The sequence below is a fragment of the Typopeltis vanoorti genome, chromosome 12 (assembly GCF_054136105.1).
Source record: "Typopeltis vanoorti isolate ZY-2024b chromosome 12, IOZ_Tvanoo_1.0, whole genome shotgun sequence".
Classification (NCBI taxonomy): Eukaryota; Metazoa; Arthropoda; class Arachnida; order Uropygi; family Thelyphonidae; genus Typopeltis; species Typopeltis vanoorti.
Window position 1 is genome coordinate 16,792,144 of NC_143560.1, and position 24,104 is coordinate 16,816,247.

The 24,104-nt window shown below is 34.3% G+C and overlaps 1 protein-coding gene across 3 annotated transcripts in view; it reads right to left on the reverse strand.

The window, feature by feature from the left end:
- Positions 1 to 24,104, reverse strand: part of IleRS (Isoleucyl-tRNA synthetase) — a 410,216-nt gene that overhangs the window by 163,738 nt on the left and 222,374 nt on the right. For all 3 annotated transcript variants that reach the window (XM_090401998.1, XM_090401999.1, XM_090402000.1), the window contains exon 17: positions 7,965 to 8,048. In XM_090401998.1, the coding sequence (XP_090258124.1) occupies positions 7,965 to 8,048 (84 nt within the window). The remainder of the gene's footprint in view (positions 1 to 7,964; positions 8,049 to 24,104) is intronic.

Below are 24,104 nucleotides of genomic sequence, written 5' to 3' on the forward strand. Positions count from 1 at the left end.
ACAAGTTACAGTACATATAAGTCATTCAAAACGTTCTCTAGACAATTGTCCATTTTTCTTCCAACTAGAAATTGATTCACTCTTTTCCTCTAATGCTAATTGTTAATAAAATAAGAAAATTCTGTACATTACCACTGCCGCATGAGGTTACCATGTCCCCTTTGTCCGTCCTTTACTGCTTCAGTGGGTTGCGTCCACGTGGAGGTCACTTCACTCGTCAAGTACAACCATTTTCTGCACTCTGCTGAACAAATGCTCGTTTTGCTGGTCACTATTGTCTGACTGCCCGTCTCCCTGGAGGAACCTTCCTTTGTCTCATTCCGGTAGCACTTCTACCGATGGCCCAAGTTGGTGGACGCCATCATCTTGCGTAGAGTTCTCCCTGATACTCGCCAGTCAGTAACGGGGAGAAAGTTGTCATCCGATGCCGCAGAATTTCCTTCCGCTGGTCAGCATCGTGGGTCCGAATGAAAACAGGAACAGAAAAAACGGGGGTTGAAACTCATGCGAACCCGCATCTATTATCCCTTGTTGTGCCCTCTTTTCGTTGCAGAAGTTTTCTCATGGTGCCTTCTTATTGGCCCTTAAGTTGTTTGGTCACAACTCTTCTCCTCAAGAGCGCTCTTTTTGGGGAATGCGAGTTCAATTCACTTTCCACGAATGCCTTCGCTTTGGGCGTTACGCTTATCGTGGGTAACTGACACGCAACCTTTGGACTTTTGTTTGCATTGATATACATTTTGCATAATGTATTTTTTTCTTACTAGCATTTTCAAACAACAATATTTCTATCTAGACAGACAAATTCCTCTTTTTTTTTTTGTACTTCACTTTAAGGTAATTCAATTACCAGTATGTTTTCTATTAACAATTTGTTTCTTTATTAACAGTACAAGTATTTCTTGGTTGTTATTGTATTCTTGTTAAATCTTGAATGAACGATCCTTTTGATGAAAAGGTTCTTATTCAAGATCTAACAACTGGTAAACATGCAAGACAGAAATTAAAGCTTTTTAATGCTTTCACTTCAAAATAATTAAAGTGATCTCTCGATTAACCACTGATTTTGGAAATCAATTTGCTGGTTGGATAAATGAAGGTATGGTTAATTAGTGAATGTATATAGGGTGTAGTTTCAGAAATCAGTTGATATGCTGAACTATTGTAGAACTGGTTAAATGAATAAGAGAAAGAGATCGCAATATTTCATTTTTTAATTGATAGCAAACTTACAAGCAACAACTTTTGGCACAGATGAACACATATGCACACTAGAAATTGAACTAGGTTGAGGAGGGCTGACAAATTTGACCAAGTAATCTCACGTCAGGTTAGTGAAAAACCTTAATAAACCTTAATAGGTGTTATTCGTAGTATGTAAGGGTAACAGTGCTTACCAAAGCAACAGGATAAAATAAATAAGTTACTAAATGTACTGATATTTTGCTGGATTTCTAACCAGCAACTTAAGAGCACAAATTACAACTATAGTAAAACATGGAACTCAATCAGAATGTAGTAAAAACAATTCAAATCACCAATGAAAAGTATGTAATGTCTTATCAAGGTCCTGTCTAGGACCAGATAAAAACTGTTAATTCAGAGAAGTTTGGCTAAATGTGGTCTTAGAATGAGTGTCTCCAAAATCTTTGACAAATGAATGCAGCTAAAATTGTTGAGGCATTAAAGGGAGTGTTTTATAGCTGATGCTATTTCCAAAAATAGTCTCACAGACTTGTATCAGACCTCCCCCCCCAGATTCCTAGCCTCATAAATTTCCCATAAACTAGTACCATCAGTATAATAAGAAGTGCATAATCTTTTCATTCTGAAGAACATTACCTTACAACATTATCCTTTGCCCACTGCCAATTTATTTAAATCATATTGTGAGATATCTACATCACCTTTATCAAATATCGCCTTCCCTAGTTTGGCATCATCAGCAAACAACTGAATCTTCCCTTTCAAATCTTCTGCTATATTATTAATATACAAATTAGAGGGTAGTAGTCCTAGTACAGAACCCTGAAGTACTCCACTAGTCCCTCATTTGCCTTGATTCCACTCTGCCATACACTACCGACTGGTGGAAAAACAGTATTATAAAAACTTATTAACATGGCTAACCAGCCTTTGCTCATAGCTAAACTTACTATTATTCATCGGACCTTCTTATCTGATGATTAAGAGTAGAAAAAACTTAATAAAATCCTTGTTCCTCTCTTTTCTCACATTCCTCACCACATACAGATTACAATAATTCTATTTTAAAAAAAAGTACAATTTTAAAGCAATGTGTATTATGCAGGTGGAACTGCACTGCAAGAAAATAATGAGATTAGGAGTAATGGCAGACACAGCTGAAGTTCAGAAGACATATTGCAAAAGTTTTCAAAACAGCTTAAAGAATCACTTGGATTTTAAAAACTACATTGGACTTGTTACAAATTTGGTCTCTTGGGTTTCTCTGGATGTGGAAGTGGTGCAGAGAACTGAGAGGTGAATGATCAAAGTCTCCCATCAGGATAGATTGAGGGTTTATGGATTACAAAGATTAGCTGACAGACAGAAAATGGAAGATATAGAAATACACTTTTATTAATACAGACCAGTATTTTACAAATAAACATTTATTAAAACCTACCAGTTTCGCCAGCAAACTGTCTGGCTTTTTCAAGGTATTACGGAGATATGAAAGTAAATGCAAATTAAAAGGAACATAAAAAACGTTGTAAACCAAACTAGTATCTATGGTTACACGTTTCGCGTGACAAAGATGGGTTATTGTTCTTATTCATTTATTTATTTATTATTCTTATTCTTGTTCTTATTCTTATTTATTTGTAAAATACTGGTCTGTATTAATAAAAGTGTATTTCTATCTATAAAAACAACCAAAAATGTATACCTTGAATAGTTAAATGGAAGATATGTTAGAAACATATGTTACTAAAAGGATTTTTATTAGAGTAGATGCTAAAATTTTCTAGTACATAACTAGATGGGAGAAAATGAGGTGTCAATTGTGTGTGGATGAGGATATAAGGACTATAAATGTATTTTTTTTTTCTTGGGAATTAGTAAATGAGGAAACTCGATAGGCAGTTGGAAGTGCTTTATCTGTAAATAACTTTAAGGAAATGTTTGACAGGTGTTGTTTTAGTATGGTTACTGTAAGCCTGTCTCCCATGATGAGTCTTTGGACTCCATGAAGATGGTAGTGTAATTATTATAAAGACGTTTGATGGCATGAGTTCTTGAGTACTATCTCTTCCAAAACTAGCCTGCATAATACAGGAAGTTAGAAGTGGTAAATTGGGAGTGGCTGTGACAAAGGAAAATTTTCTGGTATGGTCATTAAGTTGCTATCTTGTTACTGTTTACTGTGCCATGTGTGTAACAGTTGCTTCATTAAAGCTACATTTGTCCATTTCAGTTAGTACCTATATCAGCCACATGTATCTATAGTGTCCTTCTGAGGAAACTGTGTAAAATAAGGAAAAAAGTTACTTTTTTCCGATGAAAAGTTACCTTGTGAACTTCGTTGCAAGTTCAGTTATATACCCTGTACATATCAATCTACACATAGTTTATATTTTGTGTTTTGACTCATTTTCATTTAACATCATGTGCCTTCTTTGGATTTACCATGTCCTTGCTATTGTATATTTAGAATTAAATGCTCGTTGAAGCTTATATTGCAGTTTAATGGAATGAAAACAGCAAAGAAATTATTAAAACAGAGATTTTGTCTCAATCAAAGGGATTTGCGATACAATATAAGAATTGTTCCCAGAAACATAAAGAGCAAGTGGAGGATGTTAGGCTGAAAACTTTATCCTAAGAGGAGTGCCAACTAAGGAACAGTGGCAGGCAACTTTGGATTTTGGCTGGAGGTCTAAGAATTAACAGTTTTCCAAAGCTTGAAAAGATTCACATGATCATATATATTGAGGTTTGATTAGGTTTTTAAATCAGCTGCTGATTTAAAAAGTCTTTCATGTCTCTGGTGAAGCATATTGGCTTGTTTCATTTGTTCCTATACACTATGAATCAAAGGGACATCAACTAGACGTGACCAACTAATTGTGGCAGCAGATATGTTTCTAGATGGATGTTGGCAAATCTTCTAGTTAGTCCATAATACAACAAGTTATAAGAATAAGAAGTCTTGCATGCTCCTCTGAGAGGGGATGCAGTTGGGAGTCTTCAGAAGAGTTGGATAAGAGCAGTTATCTTCATTTGAGCTTTGAAAGCCCCTACAAGAAAATTTGTAGGGGGACACTACAATTCATCTTATACTCTTTCTCATAAAACACAAATGTTGATATCTCACCACATAGCTGTATTCACAATAAGATTTCTTAATATCCTAAATACCTTGAATTCATATACCTATATTCTGTCTCCATCCCCATCACACGAAAATTACATTATATCCATCTGGATGATATACACTTGAGCAAAGCAATCACCCAGTAATTCAACTATTTTGTCTGCTTTTGAGATCTCTCTACTATCAGTGTTTATTAAATTTATTCTGATATAATCATTCTTCTTCTTACTGTTATCTTTATAGTGAAAGAACCATGAAAATATAGTATTACATGCTATCTCAGTAAAAATATCTTCCAGTCCCACTTTCAGCAGGCCTTGTTGGCCGAGTGATTAGCATATCCGCTCTCCAGTCAAAAGGCTGTGGGTTCGAATCCTGCATTGGGCATGGATGTTTGTGATTGCCTGCATGCTTATGGTAATCAGTGGTAGATGGCATTGGTGTAGATGATGAAGGTAGTTGTGGTTGGTGGAGTGGTGGAGATGGAAAGTTGGTGCCCTCCCTCAATGAGTCTTTGGACATCCTGCAGGTGTTAATTTAATAAAATTACATATATATCTAGCAGTGATTTACATTAAAAAACTTTCTATTTTTTTAAAATTTCAAATAAATGAAAAATAGTAAATTTAACAGGTTGATATACAAACATGAAATTTTTAAAAAAGTTGCATGCTCAAACATGATTTTGTTCTTTGTTTTCCCCGCAAAAAAGGAACTATTTAATGCTAAAGAAGTTTTATAATATATTCATTCAGCTTGTTTTGACCAAATATGTCCTTTGACAATTAGGAACTTGGGGATGATAGCATGTTGTCTACACCGTTTAAGAAAAGCAAGATGGTTTAGTAATTTCGCCTTTTTGCACTTATCTTTTTCTAGGCAACGTACCTTGTGTTTCATATATCTATTGAGATTGTTCATGATGATCCCTATGTTGGATCAGTCTCCACAAAAATAGCTAGAAATATGAAGCCTTATAACATCAGAGTTGTTTTTAAACCGACGAGTATCACTAGACAGCTTTTACGATCCCCTAAAAACAATGTAGCTTTCTTCAAGCATGCAGGTGTTTATAGTATACCATGCACATGTGGACTATCCTACATAGGCCAAACTTCGAGAAGTCTAGAAATTAGAAGGAAGGAACATGTATGAAATATCAATCACAACAGAACAGACACCTCAGGTTTGGCATATCATTTCTCAACTTCAAACCCCACTATAGATTGGGATAACAGCTCCATGCCATATATAGAAGAGGATTACAGTTGTCGAACGTTTAAAGAAGCTGCAGAGGTCCTATGAACAGGTTATAACCTTAATCGAAACCAAGGAGTTATATTAATGGATGTATGGAAAAATCTGATTACTCATTAAGTTTAGCAGAGTTACATTACGCAAAAAAGTATGTAACGCAACTTTGTAATAATAACTGACTCTTCACTCTTCATGCGTACCATGTCATGCGAGCCTTCCAATTTTGTCTAACTGTTGTTAACCGTTACTACATTCCTTTTTTTGCATTTACTAGTAGTTTTTTACCTTCTCATCTTGACAAAGCTAGTCAGTCACAGCTAGCGAAACTAGTAGACATTTTTTGTATATATGTGTATTAACACGTTCGCTGCCAACTACGAGTATACTCGTAGTGGGTAAACCTGCTTCACAAGCCAGCTACGAGCATACTCGTATGACGCTTACCGCCAGGAATGAGATTATTGTTGTGACCTTGAAGAAGTGAAAATGCTTGGCTTGTGGGGCTAGCATCAAAACTGTGTATTCTCATAGACCATATATGCTCTGTACAAGCCAACTACGAGTATACTCGTAGGATGCTTACCTCCGGTAACAAGATTATCATACTGACCTTGAAGAAGTGAAATTGCTCGGCGTAGGGGAACAGACCATGCCGAAGTAGCGTGGCAGCGAACGTGTTAAAACCTATGATCTTGTAATCCAAATAGTATGTGTTAATCTTAAAAAAAAAAGACCAAATATAACTTTCATCACAAACAATCTCAATGGATATATGAAACAAGGTACGTTGCCTAGAAAAAGATAAGTGCAAAAAGGCGAAATTACTGAACCATGTTACTTTCCTTAAACGGTGTAGACAACATGCTATCATCCCCAAGTTCCAAATTGTCAATGGACATATTCAATCAAAACAAGCTGAATGAATATATTATAAAACTTCTTTAGCACTACTTAGAGAGAGAATCCAACATATCAGATACGAATTAAATAAAAGGAACTATTTATTCAAATTAAGTGGATATTGAATCCAGCTTTATTTCAAAGCCGACTATTTATATTTTATAAAACATCATGTTCACCTTTAATTCTATATAATTAGCTCTAAAAATAACTATTTAATGATTTCTAATATGAATTCTTTAACAATTAAAAAGACAGCACTACATTTATATTCTCACATGATAAAAAATGAAAGCAATTTAAGTTTCAATGGCCTGTAACAATGAGAATGCTTCTATAAAACTTATTATAGTTTTATTTCAACAAATCAGAAAAGGAAAAGGAAACAGAGTAGACTCAAAAAAGTATAGAATTCATGCATGAATGTTGATAATTTTCATTAAAAAAAGTTTATGGTAATTCAAAATAATGAAGGATACTGGCACTAGTGGATTATGCATGCAAGAGAATTAACAAGTAAGAATTTACCAAATAAATTATACACCTGAATATGACTGGTCATAGAAGAGAAAAGAACATTATACAGTAACATCTCACCTTAAGGCACTTTTCAATTATGACCAAGGCCCATCAATTTATACGATGCTGAATTTGTTCACAAGACACTTTTACTGACATAATGCTACTGTCAACTGATGTGCAATATTTGTGAACTAAGTTTATTTATGGCATTGTTGCTCACTACATCTCTGTCTCTGTTTTGGTGATTTGCCATGAATTATAAACTTTTTACAACTATTATTTTATCATTGTTATTAATGACAGATAAAATTCAAAGTAAGGGTGCTGTTGCTCCAGTGAAAAGAAGATGCATAATCCTAACACATTACATACTAAGATTAAAATGATTAAATTTAGTGACAATAGTATAACGAACAAGAGGTAACAGGCTAAACTTACTGCCCACTACTGCTGCAACAGTTGTTAAAAACAAAGATAAAGTTTTTATTGAAGTGAAAAAGTGCTACACTTAGTTACTATTAGTTATCTATAAACATGACAATCTTACTGCTGACAAATAAAAACTTTTAATGATATAGACTGATGATTAAATTGGCTGGCATGTTCCCTTAAGCTCTATTCAGAATAACATTTACATTTGCAAAAATTATTCTACATTTTTGTTCGTCTAACATAAACTAATGCTTTATTTATATGATTTATGTACATATATAATTGTTTAAAAACATTATTAACCATTACATGTATGTACTAGTGAAGGGGAAGGGTGGGAAGCAAATTTATTATATGATGAAAATCACCATGATGGTAGTCTGGAAGAACCTGCGTTGTATGACCAGGGTATACCCCTCTCTCTCTCTCTCATATATATATATATATATATATATATATATTATATCCCCCCCACCCCCAAGAAAAGCCATATTTTCAAATATAGTTACTTTACCTAAGAGCATCAGCCCCAAATTTATTAGTGACATCTACAGGGTCAGGATAATTTTTCTTCCTCTTGCTCATCTTCTGTCCATCACTTGAAAATACAAAAGCAGTTCATATTTGAAAATGCATTTAGAAATTTTTGGAAAAAAACCAAAATGATATTAATTTTATATCACAATATAAAATATTTCAATAAAAAAAAAAATTAATAATAATTGGATGCTGTTTGTCTAGAGCAAGGTTTCCCAAACTTTTTTTTTTTCCATACTTCATCTTCATGACCCACTAAAATTTTTATGGCCAATAGGTAAAAAAAGACATTTGAATGTTCACAGAGTTTTCATTTATTATTATTATTATAATAAAGAAGCATTTACTCTTACAAAAATATAAAGAAATGAAACTAAATCAAAGTAATTCATTAATGAGAAGTGTGATGCTGTTGTTTGTTAACTAGAAACTTCAGGTTTGGAGGCAAGGTACATGGTAATCAGTAAATACAAAAAAATACACTCTCTCTCGATGCTTAACGTGGCAGGCGAGTAAATGTCAGCCTGCCAAACAATTCAGCTGGTGGTGCGGTTGCCACCGTGCAGCCTCGCCATTAGTTGAGTTACTTTACCGCAAACAAAGAGACTGAAATGGCGATGCGGATGGAACGGGTTTTGTCTCTATTAATTAAATTATTTATTCATTAGTCCCGATTAAATGCTATTTACTTGTATTTTAGAGTTTTGTGCAAAAAGAAAACCCAAAAACGAAATCTAGGTTTTCGAGTTTTTTTAGGCGACCCAACATTTAGCTTTTGTGACATGGTGCCAGGTCGTGACACACCATTTGGGAAACGCTGGTCTAGAGCATTTAAAGCACTTATCACAGTCTAATGCTTTATTTATATGTAAGCCTGTAATGAAATAAATCATAAACAAAAGGTTTTATCACAGTGAAGTGCAAAGATAAAGACACAAAAGTTATCACTTTTTGAGTTTAAAAGAGAAAATATGCAGAAATTTTCAACAGCATATCTATACAGGTAAAACATTTTGTTTGGTTATTTATAACCAAAATGTTTTACCTATATATAGGTATGATTTTTATATAAGAGGATAAATGAAACAGGAAGCAGATAAAATGCAAGATTAATGTTAACAGGGAGTCAACTGAAAAATTTATGTGAAAAGAGAGCAAATTTTGTGAAAACAATAAACTATGGCTATACCAGATAGTTTAGGGCAGGGGTGGCCAACCTATGGCACATTCGCCAAAAGTGGCGCATTGCATTATTAGAAGTGGCAAACTGAACCCCAGAGAAAAATTTTATATACGATTTATATATATATATATATATATATATATATATATTCATTTTTCTAAATTAACTGACTTAAAACCCGAGAATTATAACACAATGACATTTATTTGAAAAAACGCAACATGTTTCGTCAAGAACGACTTCATCAGGCGATAAGAACATAGAAAGATATTAAAAGACACGAAATTAACATTGACACATATCTTTCTATGTTCTTATCGCCTGATGAAGTCGTTCTTGACGAAATATGTTGCGTTTTTTTTCAAATAAATGTCATTGTGTTATAATTCTCGGGTTTTAAGTCAGTTAATTTAGAAAAATGAACATATCCCAACCCCGAGTTAATAGTACTAATCATATATATATATATATATATAAACACACAATTAACCTACCACTGAATTCTAGAGTGCGCACTTATTATACTTGTTTGATCTTGAAGCAACAGGCATCGGCAAATGCTGACATGCGTCACCAGTTACTCAATCAGTTTACAGCTGACTTTTGTGTCATAACGTTCGATGAACTTCTGATTCGATGTGAATAAACAATTCTGTGTTTTCGAACTTATATGTTTTTATTAACAGTTCTTTAAGTTTAAGATAAGATTTCTGTTTTCATGAAGGTTTAATATAGTTCTGTAAATTTAAAATATGAGTCTGCGCGGTTAGCCTAGTGGCTTTGCGCTTCGCAACCATATGACTGCGGAAGGAGTGTCCCAGGTTCGATTCCCGTCGAAGATGTGAGGAATTTGAGGATCTTCCTCAGCCATAGCCAAGTTAGCCGGTCTTGGGCAGTAGGGTTTTTTCTGCCAGTTTATCTGCCGTTTTTCATCCCGCAAGCAGGAAACCGGACCCGTGAATACACAGGCTACAGTCATAGGATATATTACGGCAAGGAAGGCAACGGGAAACCACCTTGCTCATAATCATTTTCCCTAGATGGTGGCATATATAGCTACCTCCAGACAGCTGCAAGGCTAAATACTATCAATCATTCAAATTTAAAAATAAATTTTTTCATTTTGAACGTGTATGTAAAGTTCTTGCTCGCTCCTCTAATTTGCTGATTACTGAAACCTACAATTATTCGGTGTATTTATATGTGTGTGTTTTTATGTTTTATTTATACAATATCTTTCCTTTTTATTTACGTATAGTAGGTTTATTCTTAAAATTTAACTGATCATCAGCAAAGCTTTCGTAATGAGGATGTTTGGGTTGTGTGTGTGATTGCCAGCTGATCGACTGTTTTATGGCAGGAAGCGATCTCGTATTTCATTAGACATAATATATTACGAGAGAGAGACGAAAACTCTTTATGAAATATATATATGATTTTTAAACTTATAGAACTGTTTTTGAATGTTCATAATGTATAAAATTATAAAATAATTTAAATAAATTATTTAATAATAAGCTTTACTTTTTGAAATAATTTTTTTTACAGTCAGTTACCCATTACTTTGCAAAAGAAAAGCAGAAGGTGATAGCAAGCACCAGTTTAATGAACTGTGGGAAAATGAGTTCTTATTTATTGCAGGTCCTTCAGGAAAACCGTTGTGCATTGTTTGTGAAAGCACTCTCTCAGATAATAGAAGACACGATCTTAACAGACACTATAGAAAACATCAAGCTGAATTAGAAGAAAAACTGAAGTTAGTTCCTGAGTCTGAGTTGTGGAAAGAATATGTGGTTAAGAAAAAGGAAGAAATAAAAAAGAGACAAAATATATTTGTGAAACGAAGTTGTGAAAGTGTGGTAATGCTGGAGGCATCCTATGAAATTGCCTTTGTGTTGGCTAAAAAACACAAGCCTTTCTCAGATGGAGAGGAAGTTGTTAAGCCCTGTCTTGAAAAATTTGCAAAATGTCTCGATGATAAGAATGTTGAAAGAAAGTAAACCAAATTGCTTTGTCCAAGCAAACAATTACAAGACGAACTTTCCCATGATGTTACTGAGCAATTGATAGGGCATGTTCATGCTTTTTCTTTCTTTTCTTTAGCCTTGGACGAATCTCCTGACATATGTGATGTAGCCCAATTAAGAATTTTATAAGAGAAAATTGATGGTAATTTTAACATCTTTGAAGAACTTATTGGTCTTGAGTCATTTCATGGAAAAACCAGAGGGTCAGACATATTTGACAAAGTAAAGTCATGTCTAGAAAATCAACAACTAGATTCTAGTAAGCTCATCAGCGTTTGCACTGATGGAGTACTGTCAATGGTAGGTAGTTTCTGGGACTGTAACTTTACTTGAAAGGTTTTTAGGTCGTTCTCTACTAAAGTATCATTGTATTATACATGAAGAATCTCTGTGTGGAAAAACTCTAAATTTGAAGCATGTTATGATACCAGTTGTAAAGTGTGTGAATAAAATTAGAGCAAGAGGGTTAAACAGAAGAGAATTCAGAGAATATTGTGAACTGCTAGATATGGAATATGGTGATCTCATCCTTCATTGTGAGGTGCGCTGGCTTTCTAAAGGACAAGTTCTTAGTAGATTTTGGAAGCTGAAAGAAAGTGTTCGTAATTTTATGGAAGAGAAGGATGAGCTGCATGAGGAAAAAGCCCTGTTGTGTGATGAGAAATAGCTATTTGATTTAGCATTTTTAGTTGATGTTACCAGCCACTTCAATGATCTAAATTTAAAACTGCAGGGCAAGAACAAATTGTTTCCTAGCTTAGTAAATGACATCAGTGCATTCAAAATGAAATTAAAACTGTTCATCTCCCAGTTAGAAAATAGAGATTTAAGTCAATTTCCACATTTAAAAGAACATGGTGAATCTGTTGAAGATAATGGAAACTTTACAGAATATACTGAGAAACTCAGATTATTGCAAGAGTCCTCTGACAGTCGTTTTAGCGATTTTGCCAAAGAAGAAGAAGACTGCATACTTGTATCTATAAATCCCTTTTCACTTACTGAACAAAAAATCTTGACGATGCCTAGTAACATACAAATGGAACTTATTCATCTTAAAACCAATTCTTTATTGAAAATGAAATTTAATGAACTTCCATCACAACCAGATGCTTCTGATATAATTAATTTCTGGCGATCGTTGCCCTGTGAACATTTTCCAGAACTGAGAAAATTTGCTCAGAGTTATATCTGTCATTTCGGAACTACATACAGATGCGAACAAGCATTTTTATCAATGAAAATGATAAAAAACAAACCACGGTCGCGACTGACTGATTCAAATTTGAAAAACTGTTTGATGCTTTCTGTAACTGATTTAACTCCAAACATTACAAACTAAGCAAAAGCAAAGTAATTTCATAAGTCTCAATAAAATATTAACATTTATCTTGTCTTTATATGAAATCCTGTTATTTAAAATTGCTAAAAGTGTCTATATTATCATATATATAATAAATCATTTTATGCATAACTGTTAAATATATCCATATTACCATATTTTAAAAAAGGGCCGAAAAGTGGTATAAGTTTGTATGGCGCATCTTAACTAAAAAATGAAAAAATTGAAGCATCAACTATAAAAGGTTGGCCACCCCTGGTTTAGGGGAATCGGTTGTTTTGAATTGTTGCCAAAGTAAACAATGCCAGGAAGCCACAGTATTATGGTTGTTAACTGTGTTCTTCTAGCTGGTTAGCCTCTTTTGCAGGATTAGAAACTTAAGATTCCAAATGAGACTGTTACTTCATCTACAGATGGGGTAACTACTTATAAGGGTTTTTTTGAATTTTAAGTGGAATTTGAACCCAGGTTTCATATCTGTAGAGAGAGAGAGACCACAAACATGCGAGTGTTTAGGAAAATTGAGAAAATAAACAGATGGATTCAACAGCATAATAAGCACATTAATGAGAAGATACTAGAAAGGAACTTGGCATTATTTGCATATAAAAACTTGCTAGCAGATGAGATGTAACAGCCTGGTTTGATTGAGGACCTCTTCTATCTATAGCCAACAAGATGCAGATCTGAACTTCACTGTAGAGATTAATTTTAATGTTTTCATGTCTATCTATCTATCTATGTTCACTGGGCATCTACAGATGCCGTATGGTCACTCCGATGCTCGATGATGTTCCAACACCAGGCCTCGCCATGTAGTCCTGTTGTTTGCCCTTCTGGCAGCCTCAACTCTCTGAAGATCAGTCACTCCACACATGTCATCCATCCATCTCACTGATGGTCTACCCCTGCCTCTTTTTCCAGGAACTTTACCTTCTATTACTGTTCTGAGAAGTCCTCCTTCCATCCTTTCTATGTGTCCAAAATATTTTAACTTTCTTCTGTCAATATCCTTAAGGAGCCTTAAAGCTCTACTAATCTTTTCTAACACCCATTCATTTGTACGCCTTTCAGTATATGATATCCTCAACAGCCTTCTGTAACACCACATCTCAAAAGCAGATATCTGTTTCTTATCCGACTTCTTTAGGTTCCAAGTCTTGCATCCATAAGTCGTTGTTGGAAAAACAACTGCATCTAAAATCCTCAACTTTGTTCCCATGGAGATAAATCCATCCTTTCAGATTTAGACAGGTCTCTGACTGTTGTTTTAGCCATTCCTAACCTTTTTCTGACATCTTCTGAACAGCAATTCATCACATTAATAATGGATCCCAGGTACTCAAACTTGCTGACTTCCTCGATTCTTTCTCCATTAAGATATATTTGTTTCTCAAGAGCTTCTCTGTTTGTTTTTCCTTTGAGAACCATGATCTTTGTCTTGCTAAAATTGAGTTGAAGTCCTCTGTTATTACTGATCTTGTTAACTTTGTCAAGAATTAGTCCTAGTTCTTCCATGTCATTACAAAGGAGTACTGTATCATCAGCGTACCTCAGATTACTGATCAATCTACCTCCTATCGTAATTCCTGTCCTGAGCTCATCCAATGCTTCATGCATGATGTCCTCAGCATATATACTAAACAAGTGAGGAGAAAGTAAACATCCTTGTCTAACTCCTTTTCCAACTTGAAGCCAGTCAGTCAATCCAATACCTGTTCTTACTGTGGCTTCTTGCTCCTTATACAAGTTGGCTATCAACCTGATAGTGTGTTGAGGAAAACCTATTCTTTTCATTACTTCCCACAGTTTCACATGCTCAACACAGTCAAAAGCTTTAGAGTAGTCTAAGAAACACATTACCAGAGGGAGTCTAAATTCTTTATATTTTTCTATGATCTGTCTAAGGCAAGGATCTGATCTCTGGTGCCCCTACCTTTCCTAAAACCTGCTTGTTCCTTGGGCATCTCTGCCTCAACTTTGGCCTCAACCCTATTTAGCATGATCTTTAATAAAATTTTGTTTGCATGAGATATCAAACTAATAGTTCTATAATTCTTGCATGCCTTCATATCACCTTTCTTGTGTAGTGGTATGAAAACTGACTTCTTCCAGTCTCTAGGCCATGAACCTGTCTCCCATATTCTTGTAATCAATCTATGAAACAGTCTTATCCCTCCATTCCCTGTGGCCTTAATTAACTCTGCTGGGATTTCATATGCACCTGGGGCCTTATTGCTGTTGAGCTGCTTAACTGCTCTTTCAACTTCATGCCTAAGTGGAGGAGGTTCAAATCACATTTTTCTTGGTGGGAGGACTCCACATTTTCTTTATCCGCTCTGCTGTACAGTTCCTCACAGTATTCTTTCCATCTGTTTTTGATTTCCATCTCCAACATGTTTTCATGTAGGAGATGAATTTCATTTCTGTTGTAAGATCACTTTCCTCCTTACTGGAGCCCTACATTGCCTTGAGAAAAGTTGAATATTTGTTCTTCATAGCAGGGTTTTCCCAGACTAACTTTTTGGCTGACTACTGGAAACAGGGTTTTAGATCTTGCAATGAAATAACAAATAGAAAAATCAAGAATAAAGAGAACAATCTAGTTTTCATGTGTTTTATAGATCTACATAAAGCATTTGATAGCATAAAACTACAAAGATATTTTAATATCACAGTGAAGCTTATCATATTCTGTATAAAATATCATCAGATATTTTATACAGAAAATAATTACATGTGTAATAATCAAAAAAACAAATTAAAAGGAAGAAAGGAATTAGACAGGATGATCCATTAAATCTACTACTGTTCAATATTTTAATAGATGAAATGACAACAAAACTAAAATATAAGTTAATAAACAGAATAAAAATTAATAATAATTCAGTAAATCTAATTGCTATGGAGATATGACATAATAATGACAACAGACAGAAAAGAGTACAGGTAACCCTCGTATAACGCGTTCGATATAACATGGTCTACAAATTGTAGTAACCCTTTATCTTTATATTTTTCAACGTACGACTTAAAAATAAAATTTTATCTTTGTTAAATTTGTGTCTGCCCATATCGTGCATGTAGTTATAATTTGTTTACCATACAAAGTGTTTATTGTTGAAAATTGTCTTTGTTTTCTTCCAGGAAAGCGCATTAAAAATCATAAGCGTGTTAATCTCAAGCTGAGTATTTTATTTTCTGGTGTATTACATATTGCATACAATATGTAATGCTTTTTTATGTAAAAAATTTATTTTTATAGTAATGACCACTTAGAAGGCTTTTGCGATATGGTTGAAAACAAAATTATTGAATTAATTGAGAGGAAACAGATTTAAATTAGGAGGAACTGGTACAATTAATAGATGATGTCAAACCAAATGGCAGGGAAAGTTCTGTGAAGATTCTGATTGTGATGAATCTATTAAAGAATTCATTTTAAAGAAATTAGCAGAAGGATTGGACTTGCCAAGAAAGTTAAGAAGTTATTTTGCGGATAATGATCCCTCAATGGAGTGCTCCAGAAAATTCAAGAGAAATTGGATATTTGTTTAGTTCCATATTATGAACTTAATAAAAAAAAAATTGCAGCATAGTGGTAAGCAAGGTCTTATTACTGACTTCTTGATAACAAAGCCAGCCGAAGTATGCAAATGATGTCTAAGAGATTTTAGGTGATGACAATCATCACTTGAAATCTCCTTGGATATCCTTTCAATCATCCAAAATAATAATAATAAAAAATTAATAATAATAAGTAATAATCTCTGCAAATTTCTTTAAATACAATGACAATATTTATGAAAAAATTTGCAGTGTTCCCATGGGCCTAAATAACAACCAATTTGTTGTGCACTTTTTCTTACCCATAAGAAAACAATTTCTATCCCCCTTCCCTCCCTGATGGCATCTCTTAGTGCAGTAGATATGCATATAACATCAAAAACACATCTAAAAATATCCTAGTTATAAACTGTATTCACTACCAGCAACATACTAAAAAACACACACTACTTTTCAGGACTGAAAAATGCAAATAAAAATACACTAGCAATAACGATGAAAATCCCATTATTGAAATATCATTACATGTAATAGCATCCAAACACACTCTTGAAACTGAAAAGGTGTCATTATTGATTCCAAGAAAACATCACCAAATTACACTGCTCCAAATCCACTGTAATAAGAATCTTTCAATAAATGTATTGGATGGTTCTTATAATATGGAATAAAAAAAAAAAAAATAATAATAATTCTTAACCTTTTTCAAATTCATAGTTTACTTGATTCATTTACTTCATGATTGGTTTTATTCATTAGGTTTTATTTTGACTATGTGGTAAATATTTCTATACTGACTTACTGATTCTTCATCTTTGAACATTTTTTTAAAATTATATACTATTTTGTCTCAATTAAATCCTGAACCAAATATTATATCATCATCCTCCAGCTTCAAAAAAATACAGACAGTAATATGCCAAATTAATAATCCTTTTTAATATAATAAATTTCATTTATTTAAAACTGAATTTTAGCCAAGGTGGCTTATAGGAACAGCTTCATTACCATAAAACCTTTGCTTTTTTTTCCAGTTATAGTATGGAGCTTTAAAGTGTTCCCCCCCCCCCCCCTTGAAGTGATAACTGCCTCAAAATTGAATTAAGTGTTTGTTGACTAAGAGAGAATTAGAGAGTTCTACTATAAGAGTATTTACTGTAAGATTCTGTAACATTGAACTGTGAGAACCATTTTAATTATTCGGAAGAATGTAGAATTGACAGCTGGATGTCTGATGCCTAATGTTTTATGTTTGTTATGAATACCTGAACTAAGTTGATTTGCATTATCTTGTTTTCAAAGTTATACTTAATGTACATGTTATATAACCCTGCATTAAATGTTTTATTGATTCTAATTTGGTGTTTGCCTGATTCTCCTTCATTGCACCGCTCATAAAAAAATATCGGACCTTGCAGAAGCCTTAAATGATAATATTAACCCGGGCCTGTATAAAGTGAGATTGAAAAAGTTAATTGATGATTGATTCCTCTATATTATATAGACTAGTCTGAATATAGAGTGACGCAGGATAATAGTCAGATCAGTATCATTCAGCATCTAACAAATAAAAACGGACAATTTAAATAAGAATAACGTTCCAACAAGATGGTGGATTCAAAGCCAGGATGTACGATCCAACAATACATTTTGCATGAAGAACTGCACATGAAAAAGCTTTGCATAAAGATGGGTGGCACGCTTGCTCACAGCAGATCAAAAATGCACTTGCATGAAAATCTCTGAACAGTGCTTGGAGCATTTTAACAAGAATAAAACTGATTTTGTACTATGGATGAGACTTGGATTCACCATTACACACAAGAATCCAAACAGCAGTCAAAATAGTGGACAGAAGCCGATTGTTCTTGACATTGTTAGCTTCCAGGAATGTGTTAGCAGAGCTAATCTCAGGTGGTAATGGTCTCACTTAAACAGAATGAGAGGAAAGATTAGCAAAACAGGTGTTCTCTGCCAGGTTGGCAGGAAAAAGACCAGAGAAGACCAAGATATAGGTGGATTGATACAGTAAAAAATGCCTTAGAAGAAAGAAATATAAGACCTGATAATATTGGAGTCTTTATAGGTAACAGACTGTTTTGGAGAAAAATTGTAGATAGGAAGTTAGTAATGATGTAAATTTTTCCTGTAGAACTATCATATCCTGTACACCTGTTGAGGGTATATATCAGGAATTTGATTATGATTATGGTGATATATATATATATATATATATATATATATATGAAAAATAAATTAGTTTGAATGACTATAATAATAATAATTATTATTATTACGGGTATCTCCATGGAGTCAGTAGACTCATCGTGGGAAACCCAAACTAGCAAAACAATATCTGTCATATCTCTTCTTGAATTCATTTACAGACGAAGAGCTCAAAACTAAGTCAGGCAATGAATTCCAATCATTCACCACCCTCCAGACAAAAAACCTTGTTCTGACACCCTTGTTAACCACACTCTTCTTTAATTTCCAGGGATGACCTCTTGTTCTTCCATCACTATCACACAGCTGAAACATTTCTCCTGCATCAATCCTATACAAACCTTTCAGTAATTTAAATGTTTCTATCATATCCCCTCTTCTCTGCCTATCAACCAATCTCTGCAATCCACAAGCTCTCAGTCTATCAATGTAGGAAGAATTTTTTACATTACTCACCAACTTGGTCACTCTTCTCTGAACCCTCTCCACAGCCTCCTCATCTCCAAGGAATCCAGGTGACCAGGCCTGAGCACAGTAATCCAAATGTGGAAGTATCAACACTTTATAAAGGAGAATAATAACCTCTTTATCTCTAGATGTCAGTGTGTTCCTCAACAACCAAGTAATCCTATGTGCAATCTTGGACACCTTAGCAATGTGTCCTCTGAACTTCATCTCCCTATCTACCAACACACCTAAGTCCGAGAATAAAAAAGAATAAAGTTTAATGCTGAGATACTACTAGTTTCATTGAAAAAATCAATTTCTTCGGGTATCAAAGACAAAGAATTATAAAAAAATAACAGAGACATTATGGTCTACTTAGTATGGAGCGAAGTTTAGGAAACATAGTGAAGCAAGTTCTAATGTTGAATTTCTTAAGAATTTTTGCCAGTTTTGGGGAGAGAGCTGATGTGTGGCAAAGATATAAATGCTCTTGGGGAAGAAGAATCTTCAATAGTAGGTGAATGACGGTGAGAGATAAATTTATCAATCTTCTTAAGAGAGAAACCATTGTCGACAAAAGTCCGTTTTAGTAAATTAAGTTCATTTTTAATCTCTGTTTCGTCTGTTAATAAAGATCTGGCTCGATGTGCCAGGGTTGAAATAATACCAAATTTTTGCAGAGGGTAGTGATGGGAAGAAGCATGAAGGTATCTGTCTGCGTGTGTGGGTTTTCTAAAAATAGAGATTTTTAGACTACTAGAAACTGACACTTACTCTGAACTAAATAGTGACCCTACAAGAGAATTGCACAATAGGACCAACAACATCTGAAAACCATCTCAAAGTTACCAAGAAACATCCGTCTTTCCCTCAGATTGATTAATCTGCTAATCCCATGATTATATGGACTCCTAAAGATCCATAAATTGAACTCTCCATTTAGACCAATTGTTGAAGGTATACACTCCCCTACTTACAATCTAAATACCTCGCATCTTTCTTGAAAAACCTATCTGGTGATTCCTTCTCTCGTAAAAAATTCAGCTGATTTCGTTTCCAAAATCAAAGACGTCAAACTCAACAAATAAGATTTAATGACAAGTTTTGACATAGTTTCTCTCTTCATGAATGTATCTACTCAAGAGGTCCTCCATCTTTTCCAGAACAAACTATCCAAGAAATTTTTTTCCTTACTCTCTCACTGTGTAAATTCAGGATAGTTCAAATTTGAAAATAAGATTTACAGACAGAACTCAGGATTGGCTATGGGCAGTCCGTTCTCTCTGATTCCTGCTGATATATTCCTTAAGGACTTCGAAGAAAAGGCGATTAATTGCTCAACACTGAAACCCAAAATCTGGTACCATTATATAGATGATGTATTCCTCATTTGGGAACATGGTTTAAACAACCTATTTTTCTAGACCATCTCAAAAAGTTTCATGAGAAAATCAATTTCACCTACGAACTGGAATCCAACAACTGTCTTCCCTTTTTGGACTTAAAACTCACAAGATGCGCTGAAAATATTAAAATCTCTATTTTTAGAAAACCCACACACACAGACAGATACCTTCATGCTTCTTCCCATCACTACCCTCTAAAAAAATTGGGTATTATTTGAACCCTGGCACATCGAGCCAGATCTTTATTAACAGACGTTTACTAAAAACGACTTTTGTCAACAATGGTTTCTCTCTTAAGAAGACTGATAAATTTATCTCTCACTGTCGTTCACCTACTATTGAAGATTCTTCTTCCCCAAGAGCATTTATATCTTTGCCATACATCAGCTCTTTCTCTGCAAAACTGGCAAAAATTCTTAAGAAATTCAACATTAGAACTTGTTCCACACGTTTCCAAAACTTCGCTCCACACTAAGTAGACCTAAAGTAAAACATCTCCCTCTTCAGTATCGAGGAGTCTACAAGATCGTGTGTGAATGTGGCAAACCATATTACGGTCAGACAGCTAAATCTATCCTTTTACATATTGAGGAACACGGAAGAGACATATCCTACAATAGGACCAGAGCCAGGGCTCTCTCAAGCCATGTTCTCTTCTCTATTAAGTTGGATGAAGGCCACCAACACCTAGTAGACTGGCCACAAACTTCTAATTTACATATGTGTTATGACAAGCTTGAAAGAAAGATAATCGAATCTAAAGAAATATCCCTTGATTCATCCCACATAAAGAACAGTCTTAGCTACGACCTATCTGATGCACACCATTGCCACTGTCCAATACTGGCGCTCTCGTGATAACTCACATACATAGTCAACTTCAATTGGAACTCCAGCATGCATTCCTGTTTAAACTGTACTACAGTCTTTTATATTAGATCTGTTGATGTAATTTTATAATGTCTCTGTTATTTTTTATACAATTCTTTGTCTTTGATACCCGAAGAAGTTGATTTTTTCAACGAAACTAGTAGCATCTCAGCATTAAACTTTATTCTTTTTTATTCTCGATATTATAATCATTCAAAGTAATTTATTTTTCATAACATTATCTACCGAGTAAATATGAACGCTGATATATATATATATATATTTTTTTTTTTATCTTGTGAAAGTTATCTTTACTAGAACCTTAACATAATTAGAACATGATGCTCCATATCATGTACGTGCAATTCATGTGGATCATTTTTGAATATACTGGTTTCTGTTCTTGTTTAATTTGAAAGTCATACTGAAGATACCCTTGATAAGGATAAAAATTTTATATTAATAAAATATATATGCAAGGTAAATCCATTTATGTTATTTATTAATAATCATGTCTTATGTTACTACTGTAACATTATTAATAAATAAATTCAGTGCTAATCTTTGGGATCTTCAGGATTAATTCAAATTAATGCTGTAATAAATGTGACATGAAAATGATCATTAAAAAAGAGAAAAATTATAGGATGGGGAGGTCAAAATATGGAGAGATTAACTGCATTCCCAAAGGAGAACCTATACAACAAGAAAAAATATTTTGCCACTATTTTGAAGATGAAAATTACATTTGAAAAAGAAGTCAACTGAATATATTTATTATGGACTAAGACAGAAATTAGCTGAAGCATGAGACTATAAGTACACATAGAAGTTTAGAAATAATTTTATCCTAGAGATCTAAGAGATCAATTAGAAATAAAGCAGTAAATCAAATACGAGTAGGGGCTGAAAAGTTCCGATAAACACCTAGAACAAAAATGATTGGTTTGTGCAACAACTTATTTTTTCCTCAGAGGATTGCAAATGATGCAGCGGTGTTGTAACAAATGTATAAGACTTCATGGGGATATGTAAAATAATGTGTAAGCTGCATAGTTCTACCTCAATTCCTTCATGGTGATTATCACAACTTCTCAGCACAACCTACTCACTAGAGACTATAGATAATGAGCTCTGAGAAAAATGAATGGAGTGAACAGATTTCAATGACAGAAACATGTTAAAATTGAAGATATTTAAGAGAAACATGATATTATTAAAATTCAAGAATACTGTTGTTCGGATGATAATGGACAATACAATAAGGCTATTAAGCTGGCATATTATGTCTTAATTGTGTATGCTACTCTGACTGCTCTTCCAGTTTTGTGGGATGATGAACACAAGTTTTTGGGAGGAAATACTAGGACACTTCAGAATTTCTTTTTTTAATTGTTTTTATACCAATCTCATACACAGGAGGTAGATGAAGTTTACAGACACTTTTCTTAAGAGTTGGAAGTTGTAGTCTGGTAATACCTAATGAAGAAGGCTGTTCTAGAGGGCAGAGGTATTTGAAAGTTTATTTTTCACTTGGTTAGACTATAATAAATTTAGTTTAATCCTTTATCCAAGTGTAAGCAAACAAAGTTTGCACCTGAAAACATCTTCAGGACTGAGGTAAGGTAGTAACAACACCAAGCAACTCACAGCAAAGGTGGATCAAGCTCCCAACTCCTTGTCTCAGTATCTCCCATAATGCACAGCACAGCACATCTCCTTGCGGACATGTATACTGCCATGCATTAAGGGAAGGGCCACTATCCATACCGGTTTCGACCTTTATTGAGGTCTCATCAGTAGGAGCCAGGCCCAGAGTGAAGATACTAAGGCAGAAGCAATAGGAGAGGTCATCGTTACCTACAGGAATTGCCAAAAGGTGTACCACCTTATTATTAAATTACTCTGGATTTAGAGAAAGATGTTTGAGAGTTTAATTTTCACTTGGTTAGGTTATAATAAATTTAGTTTAATCCTTTATCCAAGTGTGAGCAAACAAAGTTTGCGTCTGAAAATATCTTCAGGACTGAGATAAGGTAGTGCATCACCAAGGAGTGATGAGAGATTGGTCCACCTTTGCTCGGAGTTTCTTGGTGTTGCACTACCTTACCTCAGTCCTGAAGATATTTTCAGGTGCAAACTTTGTTTGCTTACACTTGGATAAAGGATTAAACTAAATTTATTATAGTCTAACCAAGTGAAAAATAAACTTTCAAACATCTTTCTCTAAATCCAGAGTAATTTAATAATAAGGTGGCACACCTTTTGGCAACTCCAATAGGTAAGGATGACCTCTCCTATTGCTTCTGCCTTAGTATCACCACTCTGGGCCTGGCTCCCACTGACGAGACCTCAATAAAGATCGAAACCGGTATAGGTAGTGGCCCTTCCCTTAATGCATAGCAGTATACATGTCTGCAAGGAGATGTGCTGTGCATTATGGGAGATACTGAGACAAGGAGTTGGGAGCTTGATCCACCTTTGCTGTGAGTTGCCCAGTGTTGAACTACCTTACCTCAGTCCTGAAGATATTTTCAGACGCAAACTTTGTTTGCTCACACTTGGATAAAGGATTAAACTAAATTTATTATAGGACAGAGGTAGATGAAATAAAACAGAAAGAGGAGAAGCAGGTTTGATGAAGCATGTGTGTAGTTTTGCAGAATAAGGATATTGGGCAGCTGTTGTCCTCACACACTCTTTTTTTTTTTTTTTTTTTTACAGGTCAAACAAATAGTGGAGGAATGATGGTTGCCAGTTCATTGACTGTGGAAGTACCTGCAGAACACAGTCTGGAAACATTGCTTCTGTGAGATAGAAATTGAAGTGAGTCTGTAAGGAAACAATCATTTATGAGCATATTGCTCTCCTCTGGAAAGCATCAAGAATTTTTAGGAAGGGTTTTTAGGCGCACAATCCCAAACATGCAAGCAGTATTCTAAGGATGGGCACATTTGTGATCTGTATATTTAGTAACTGGGTGATTGGTAAAAGATAGCATCTTAAGCTGAAAAGAATGCTGTGTTTTTTAGATGCTGAGTAAGCAACT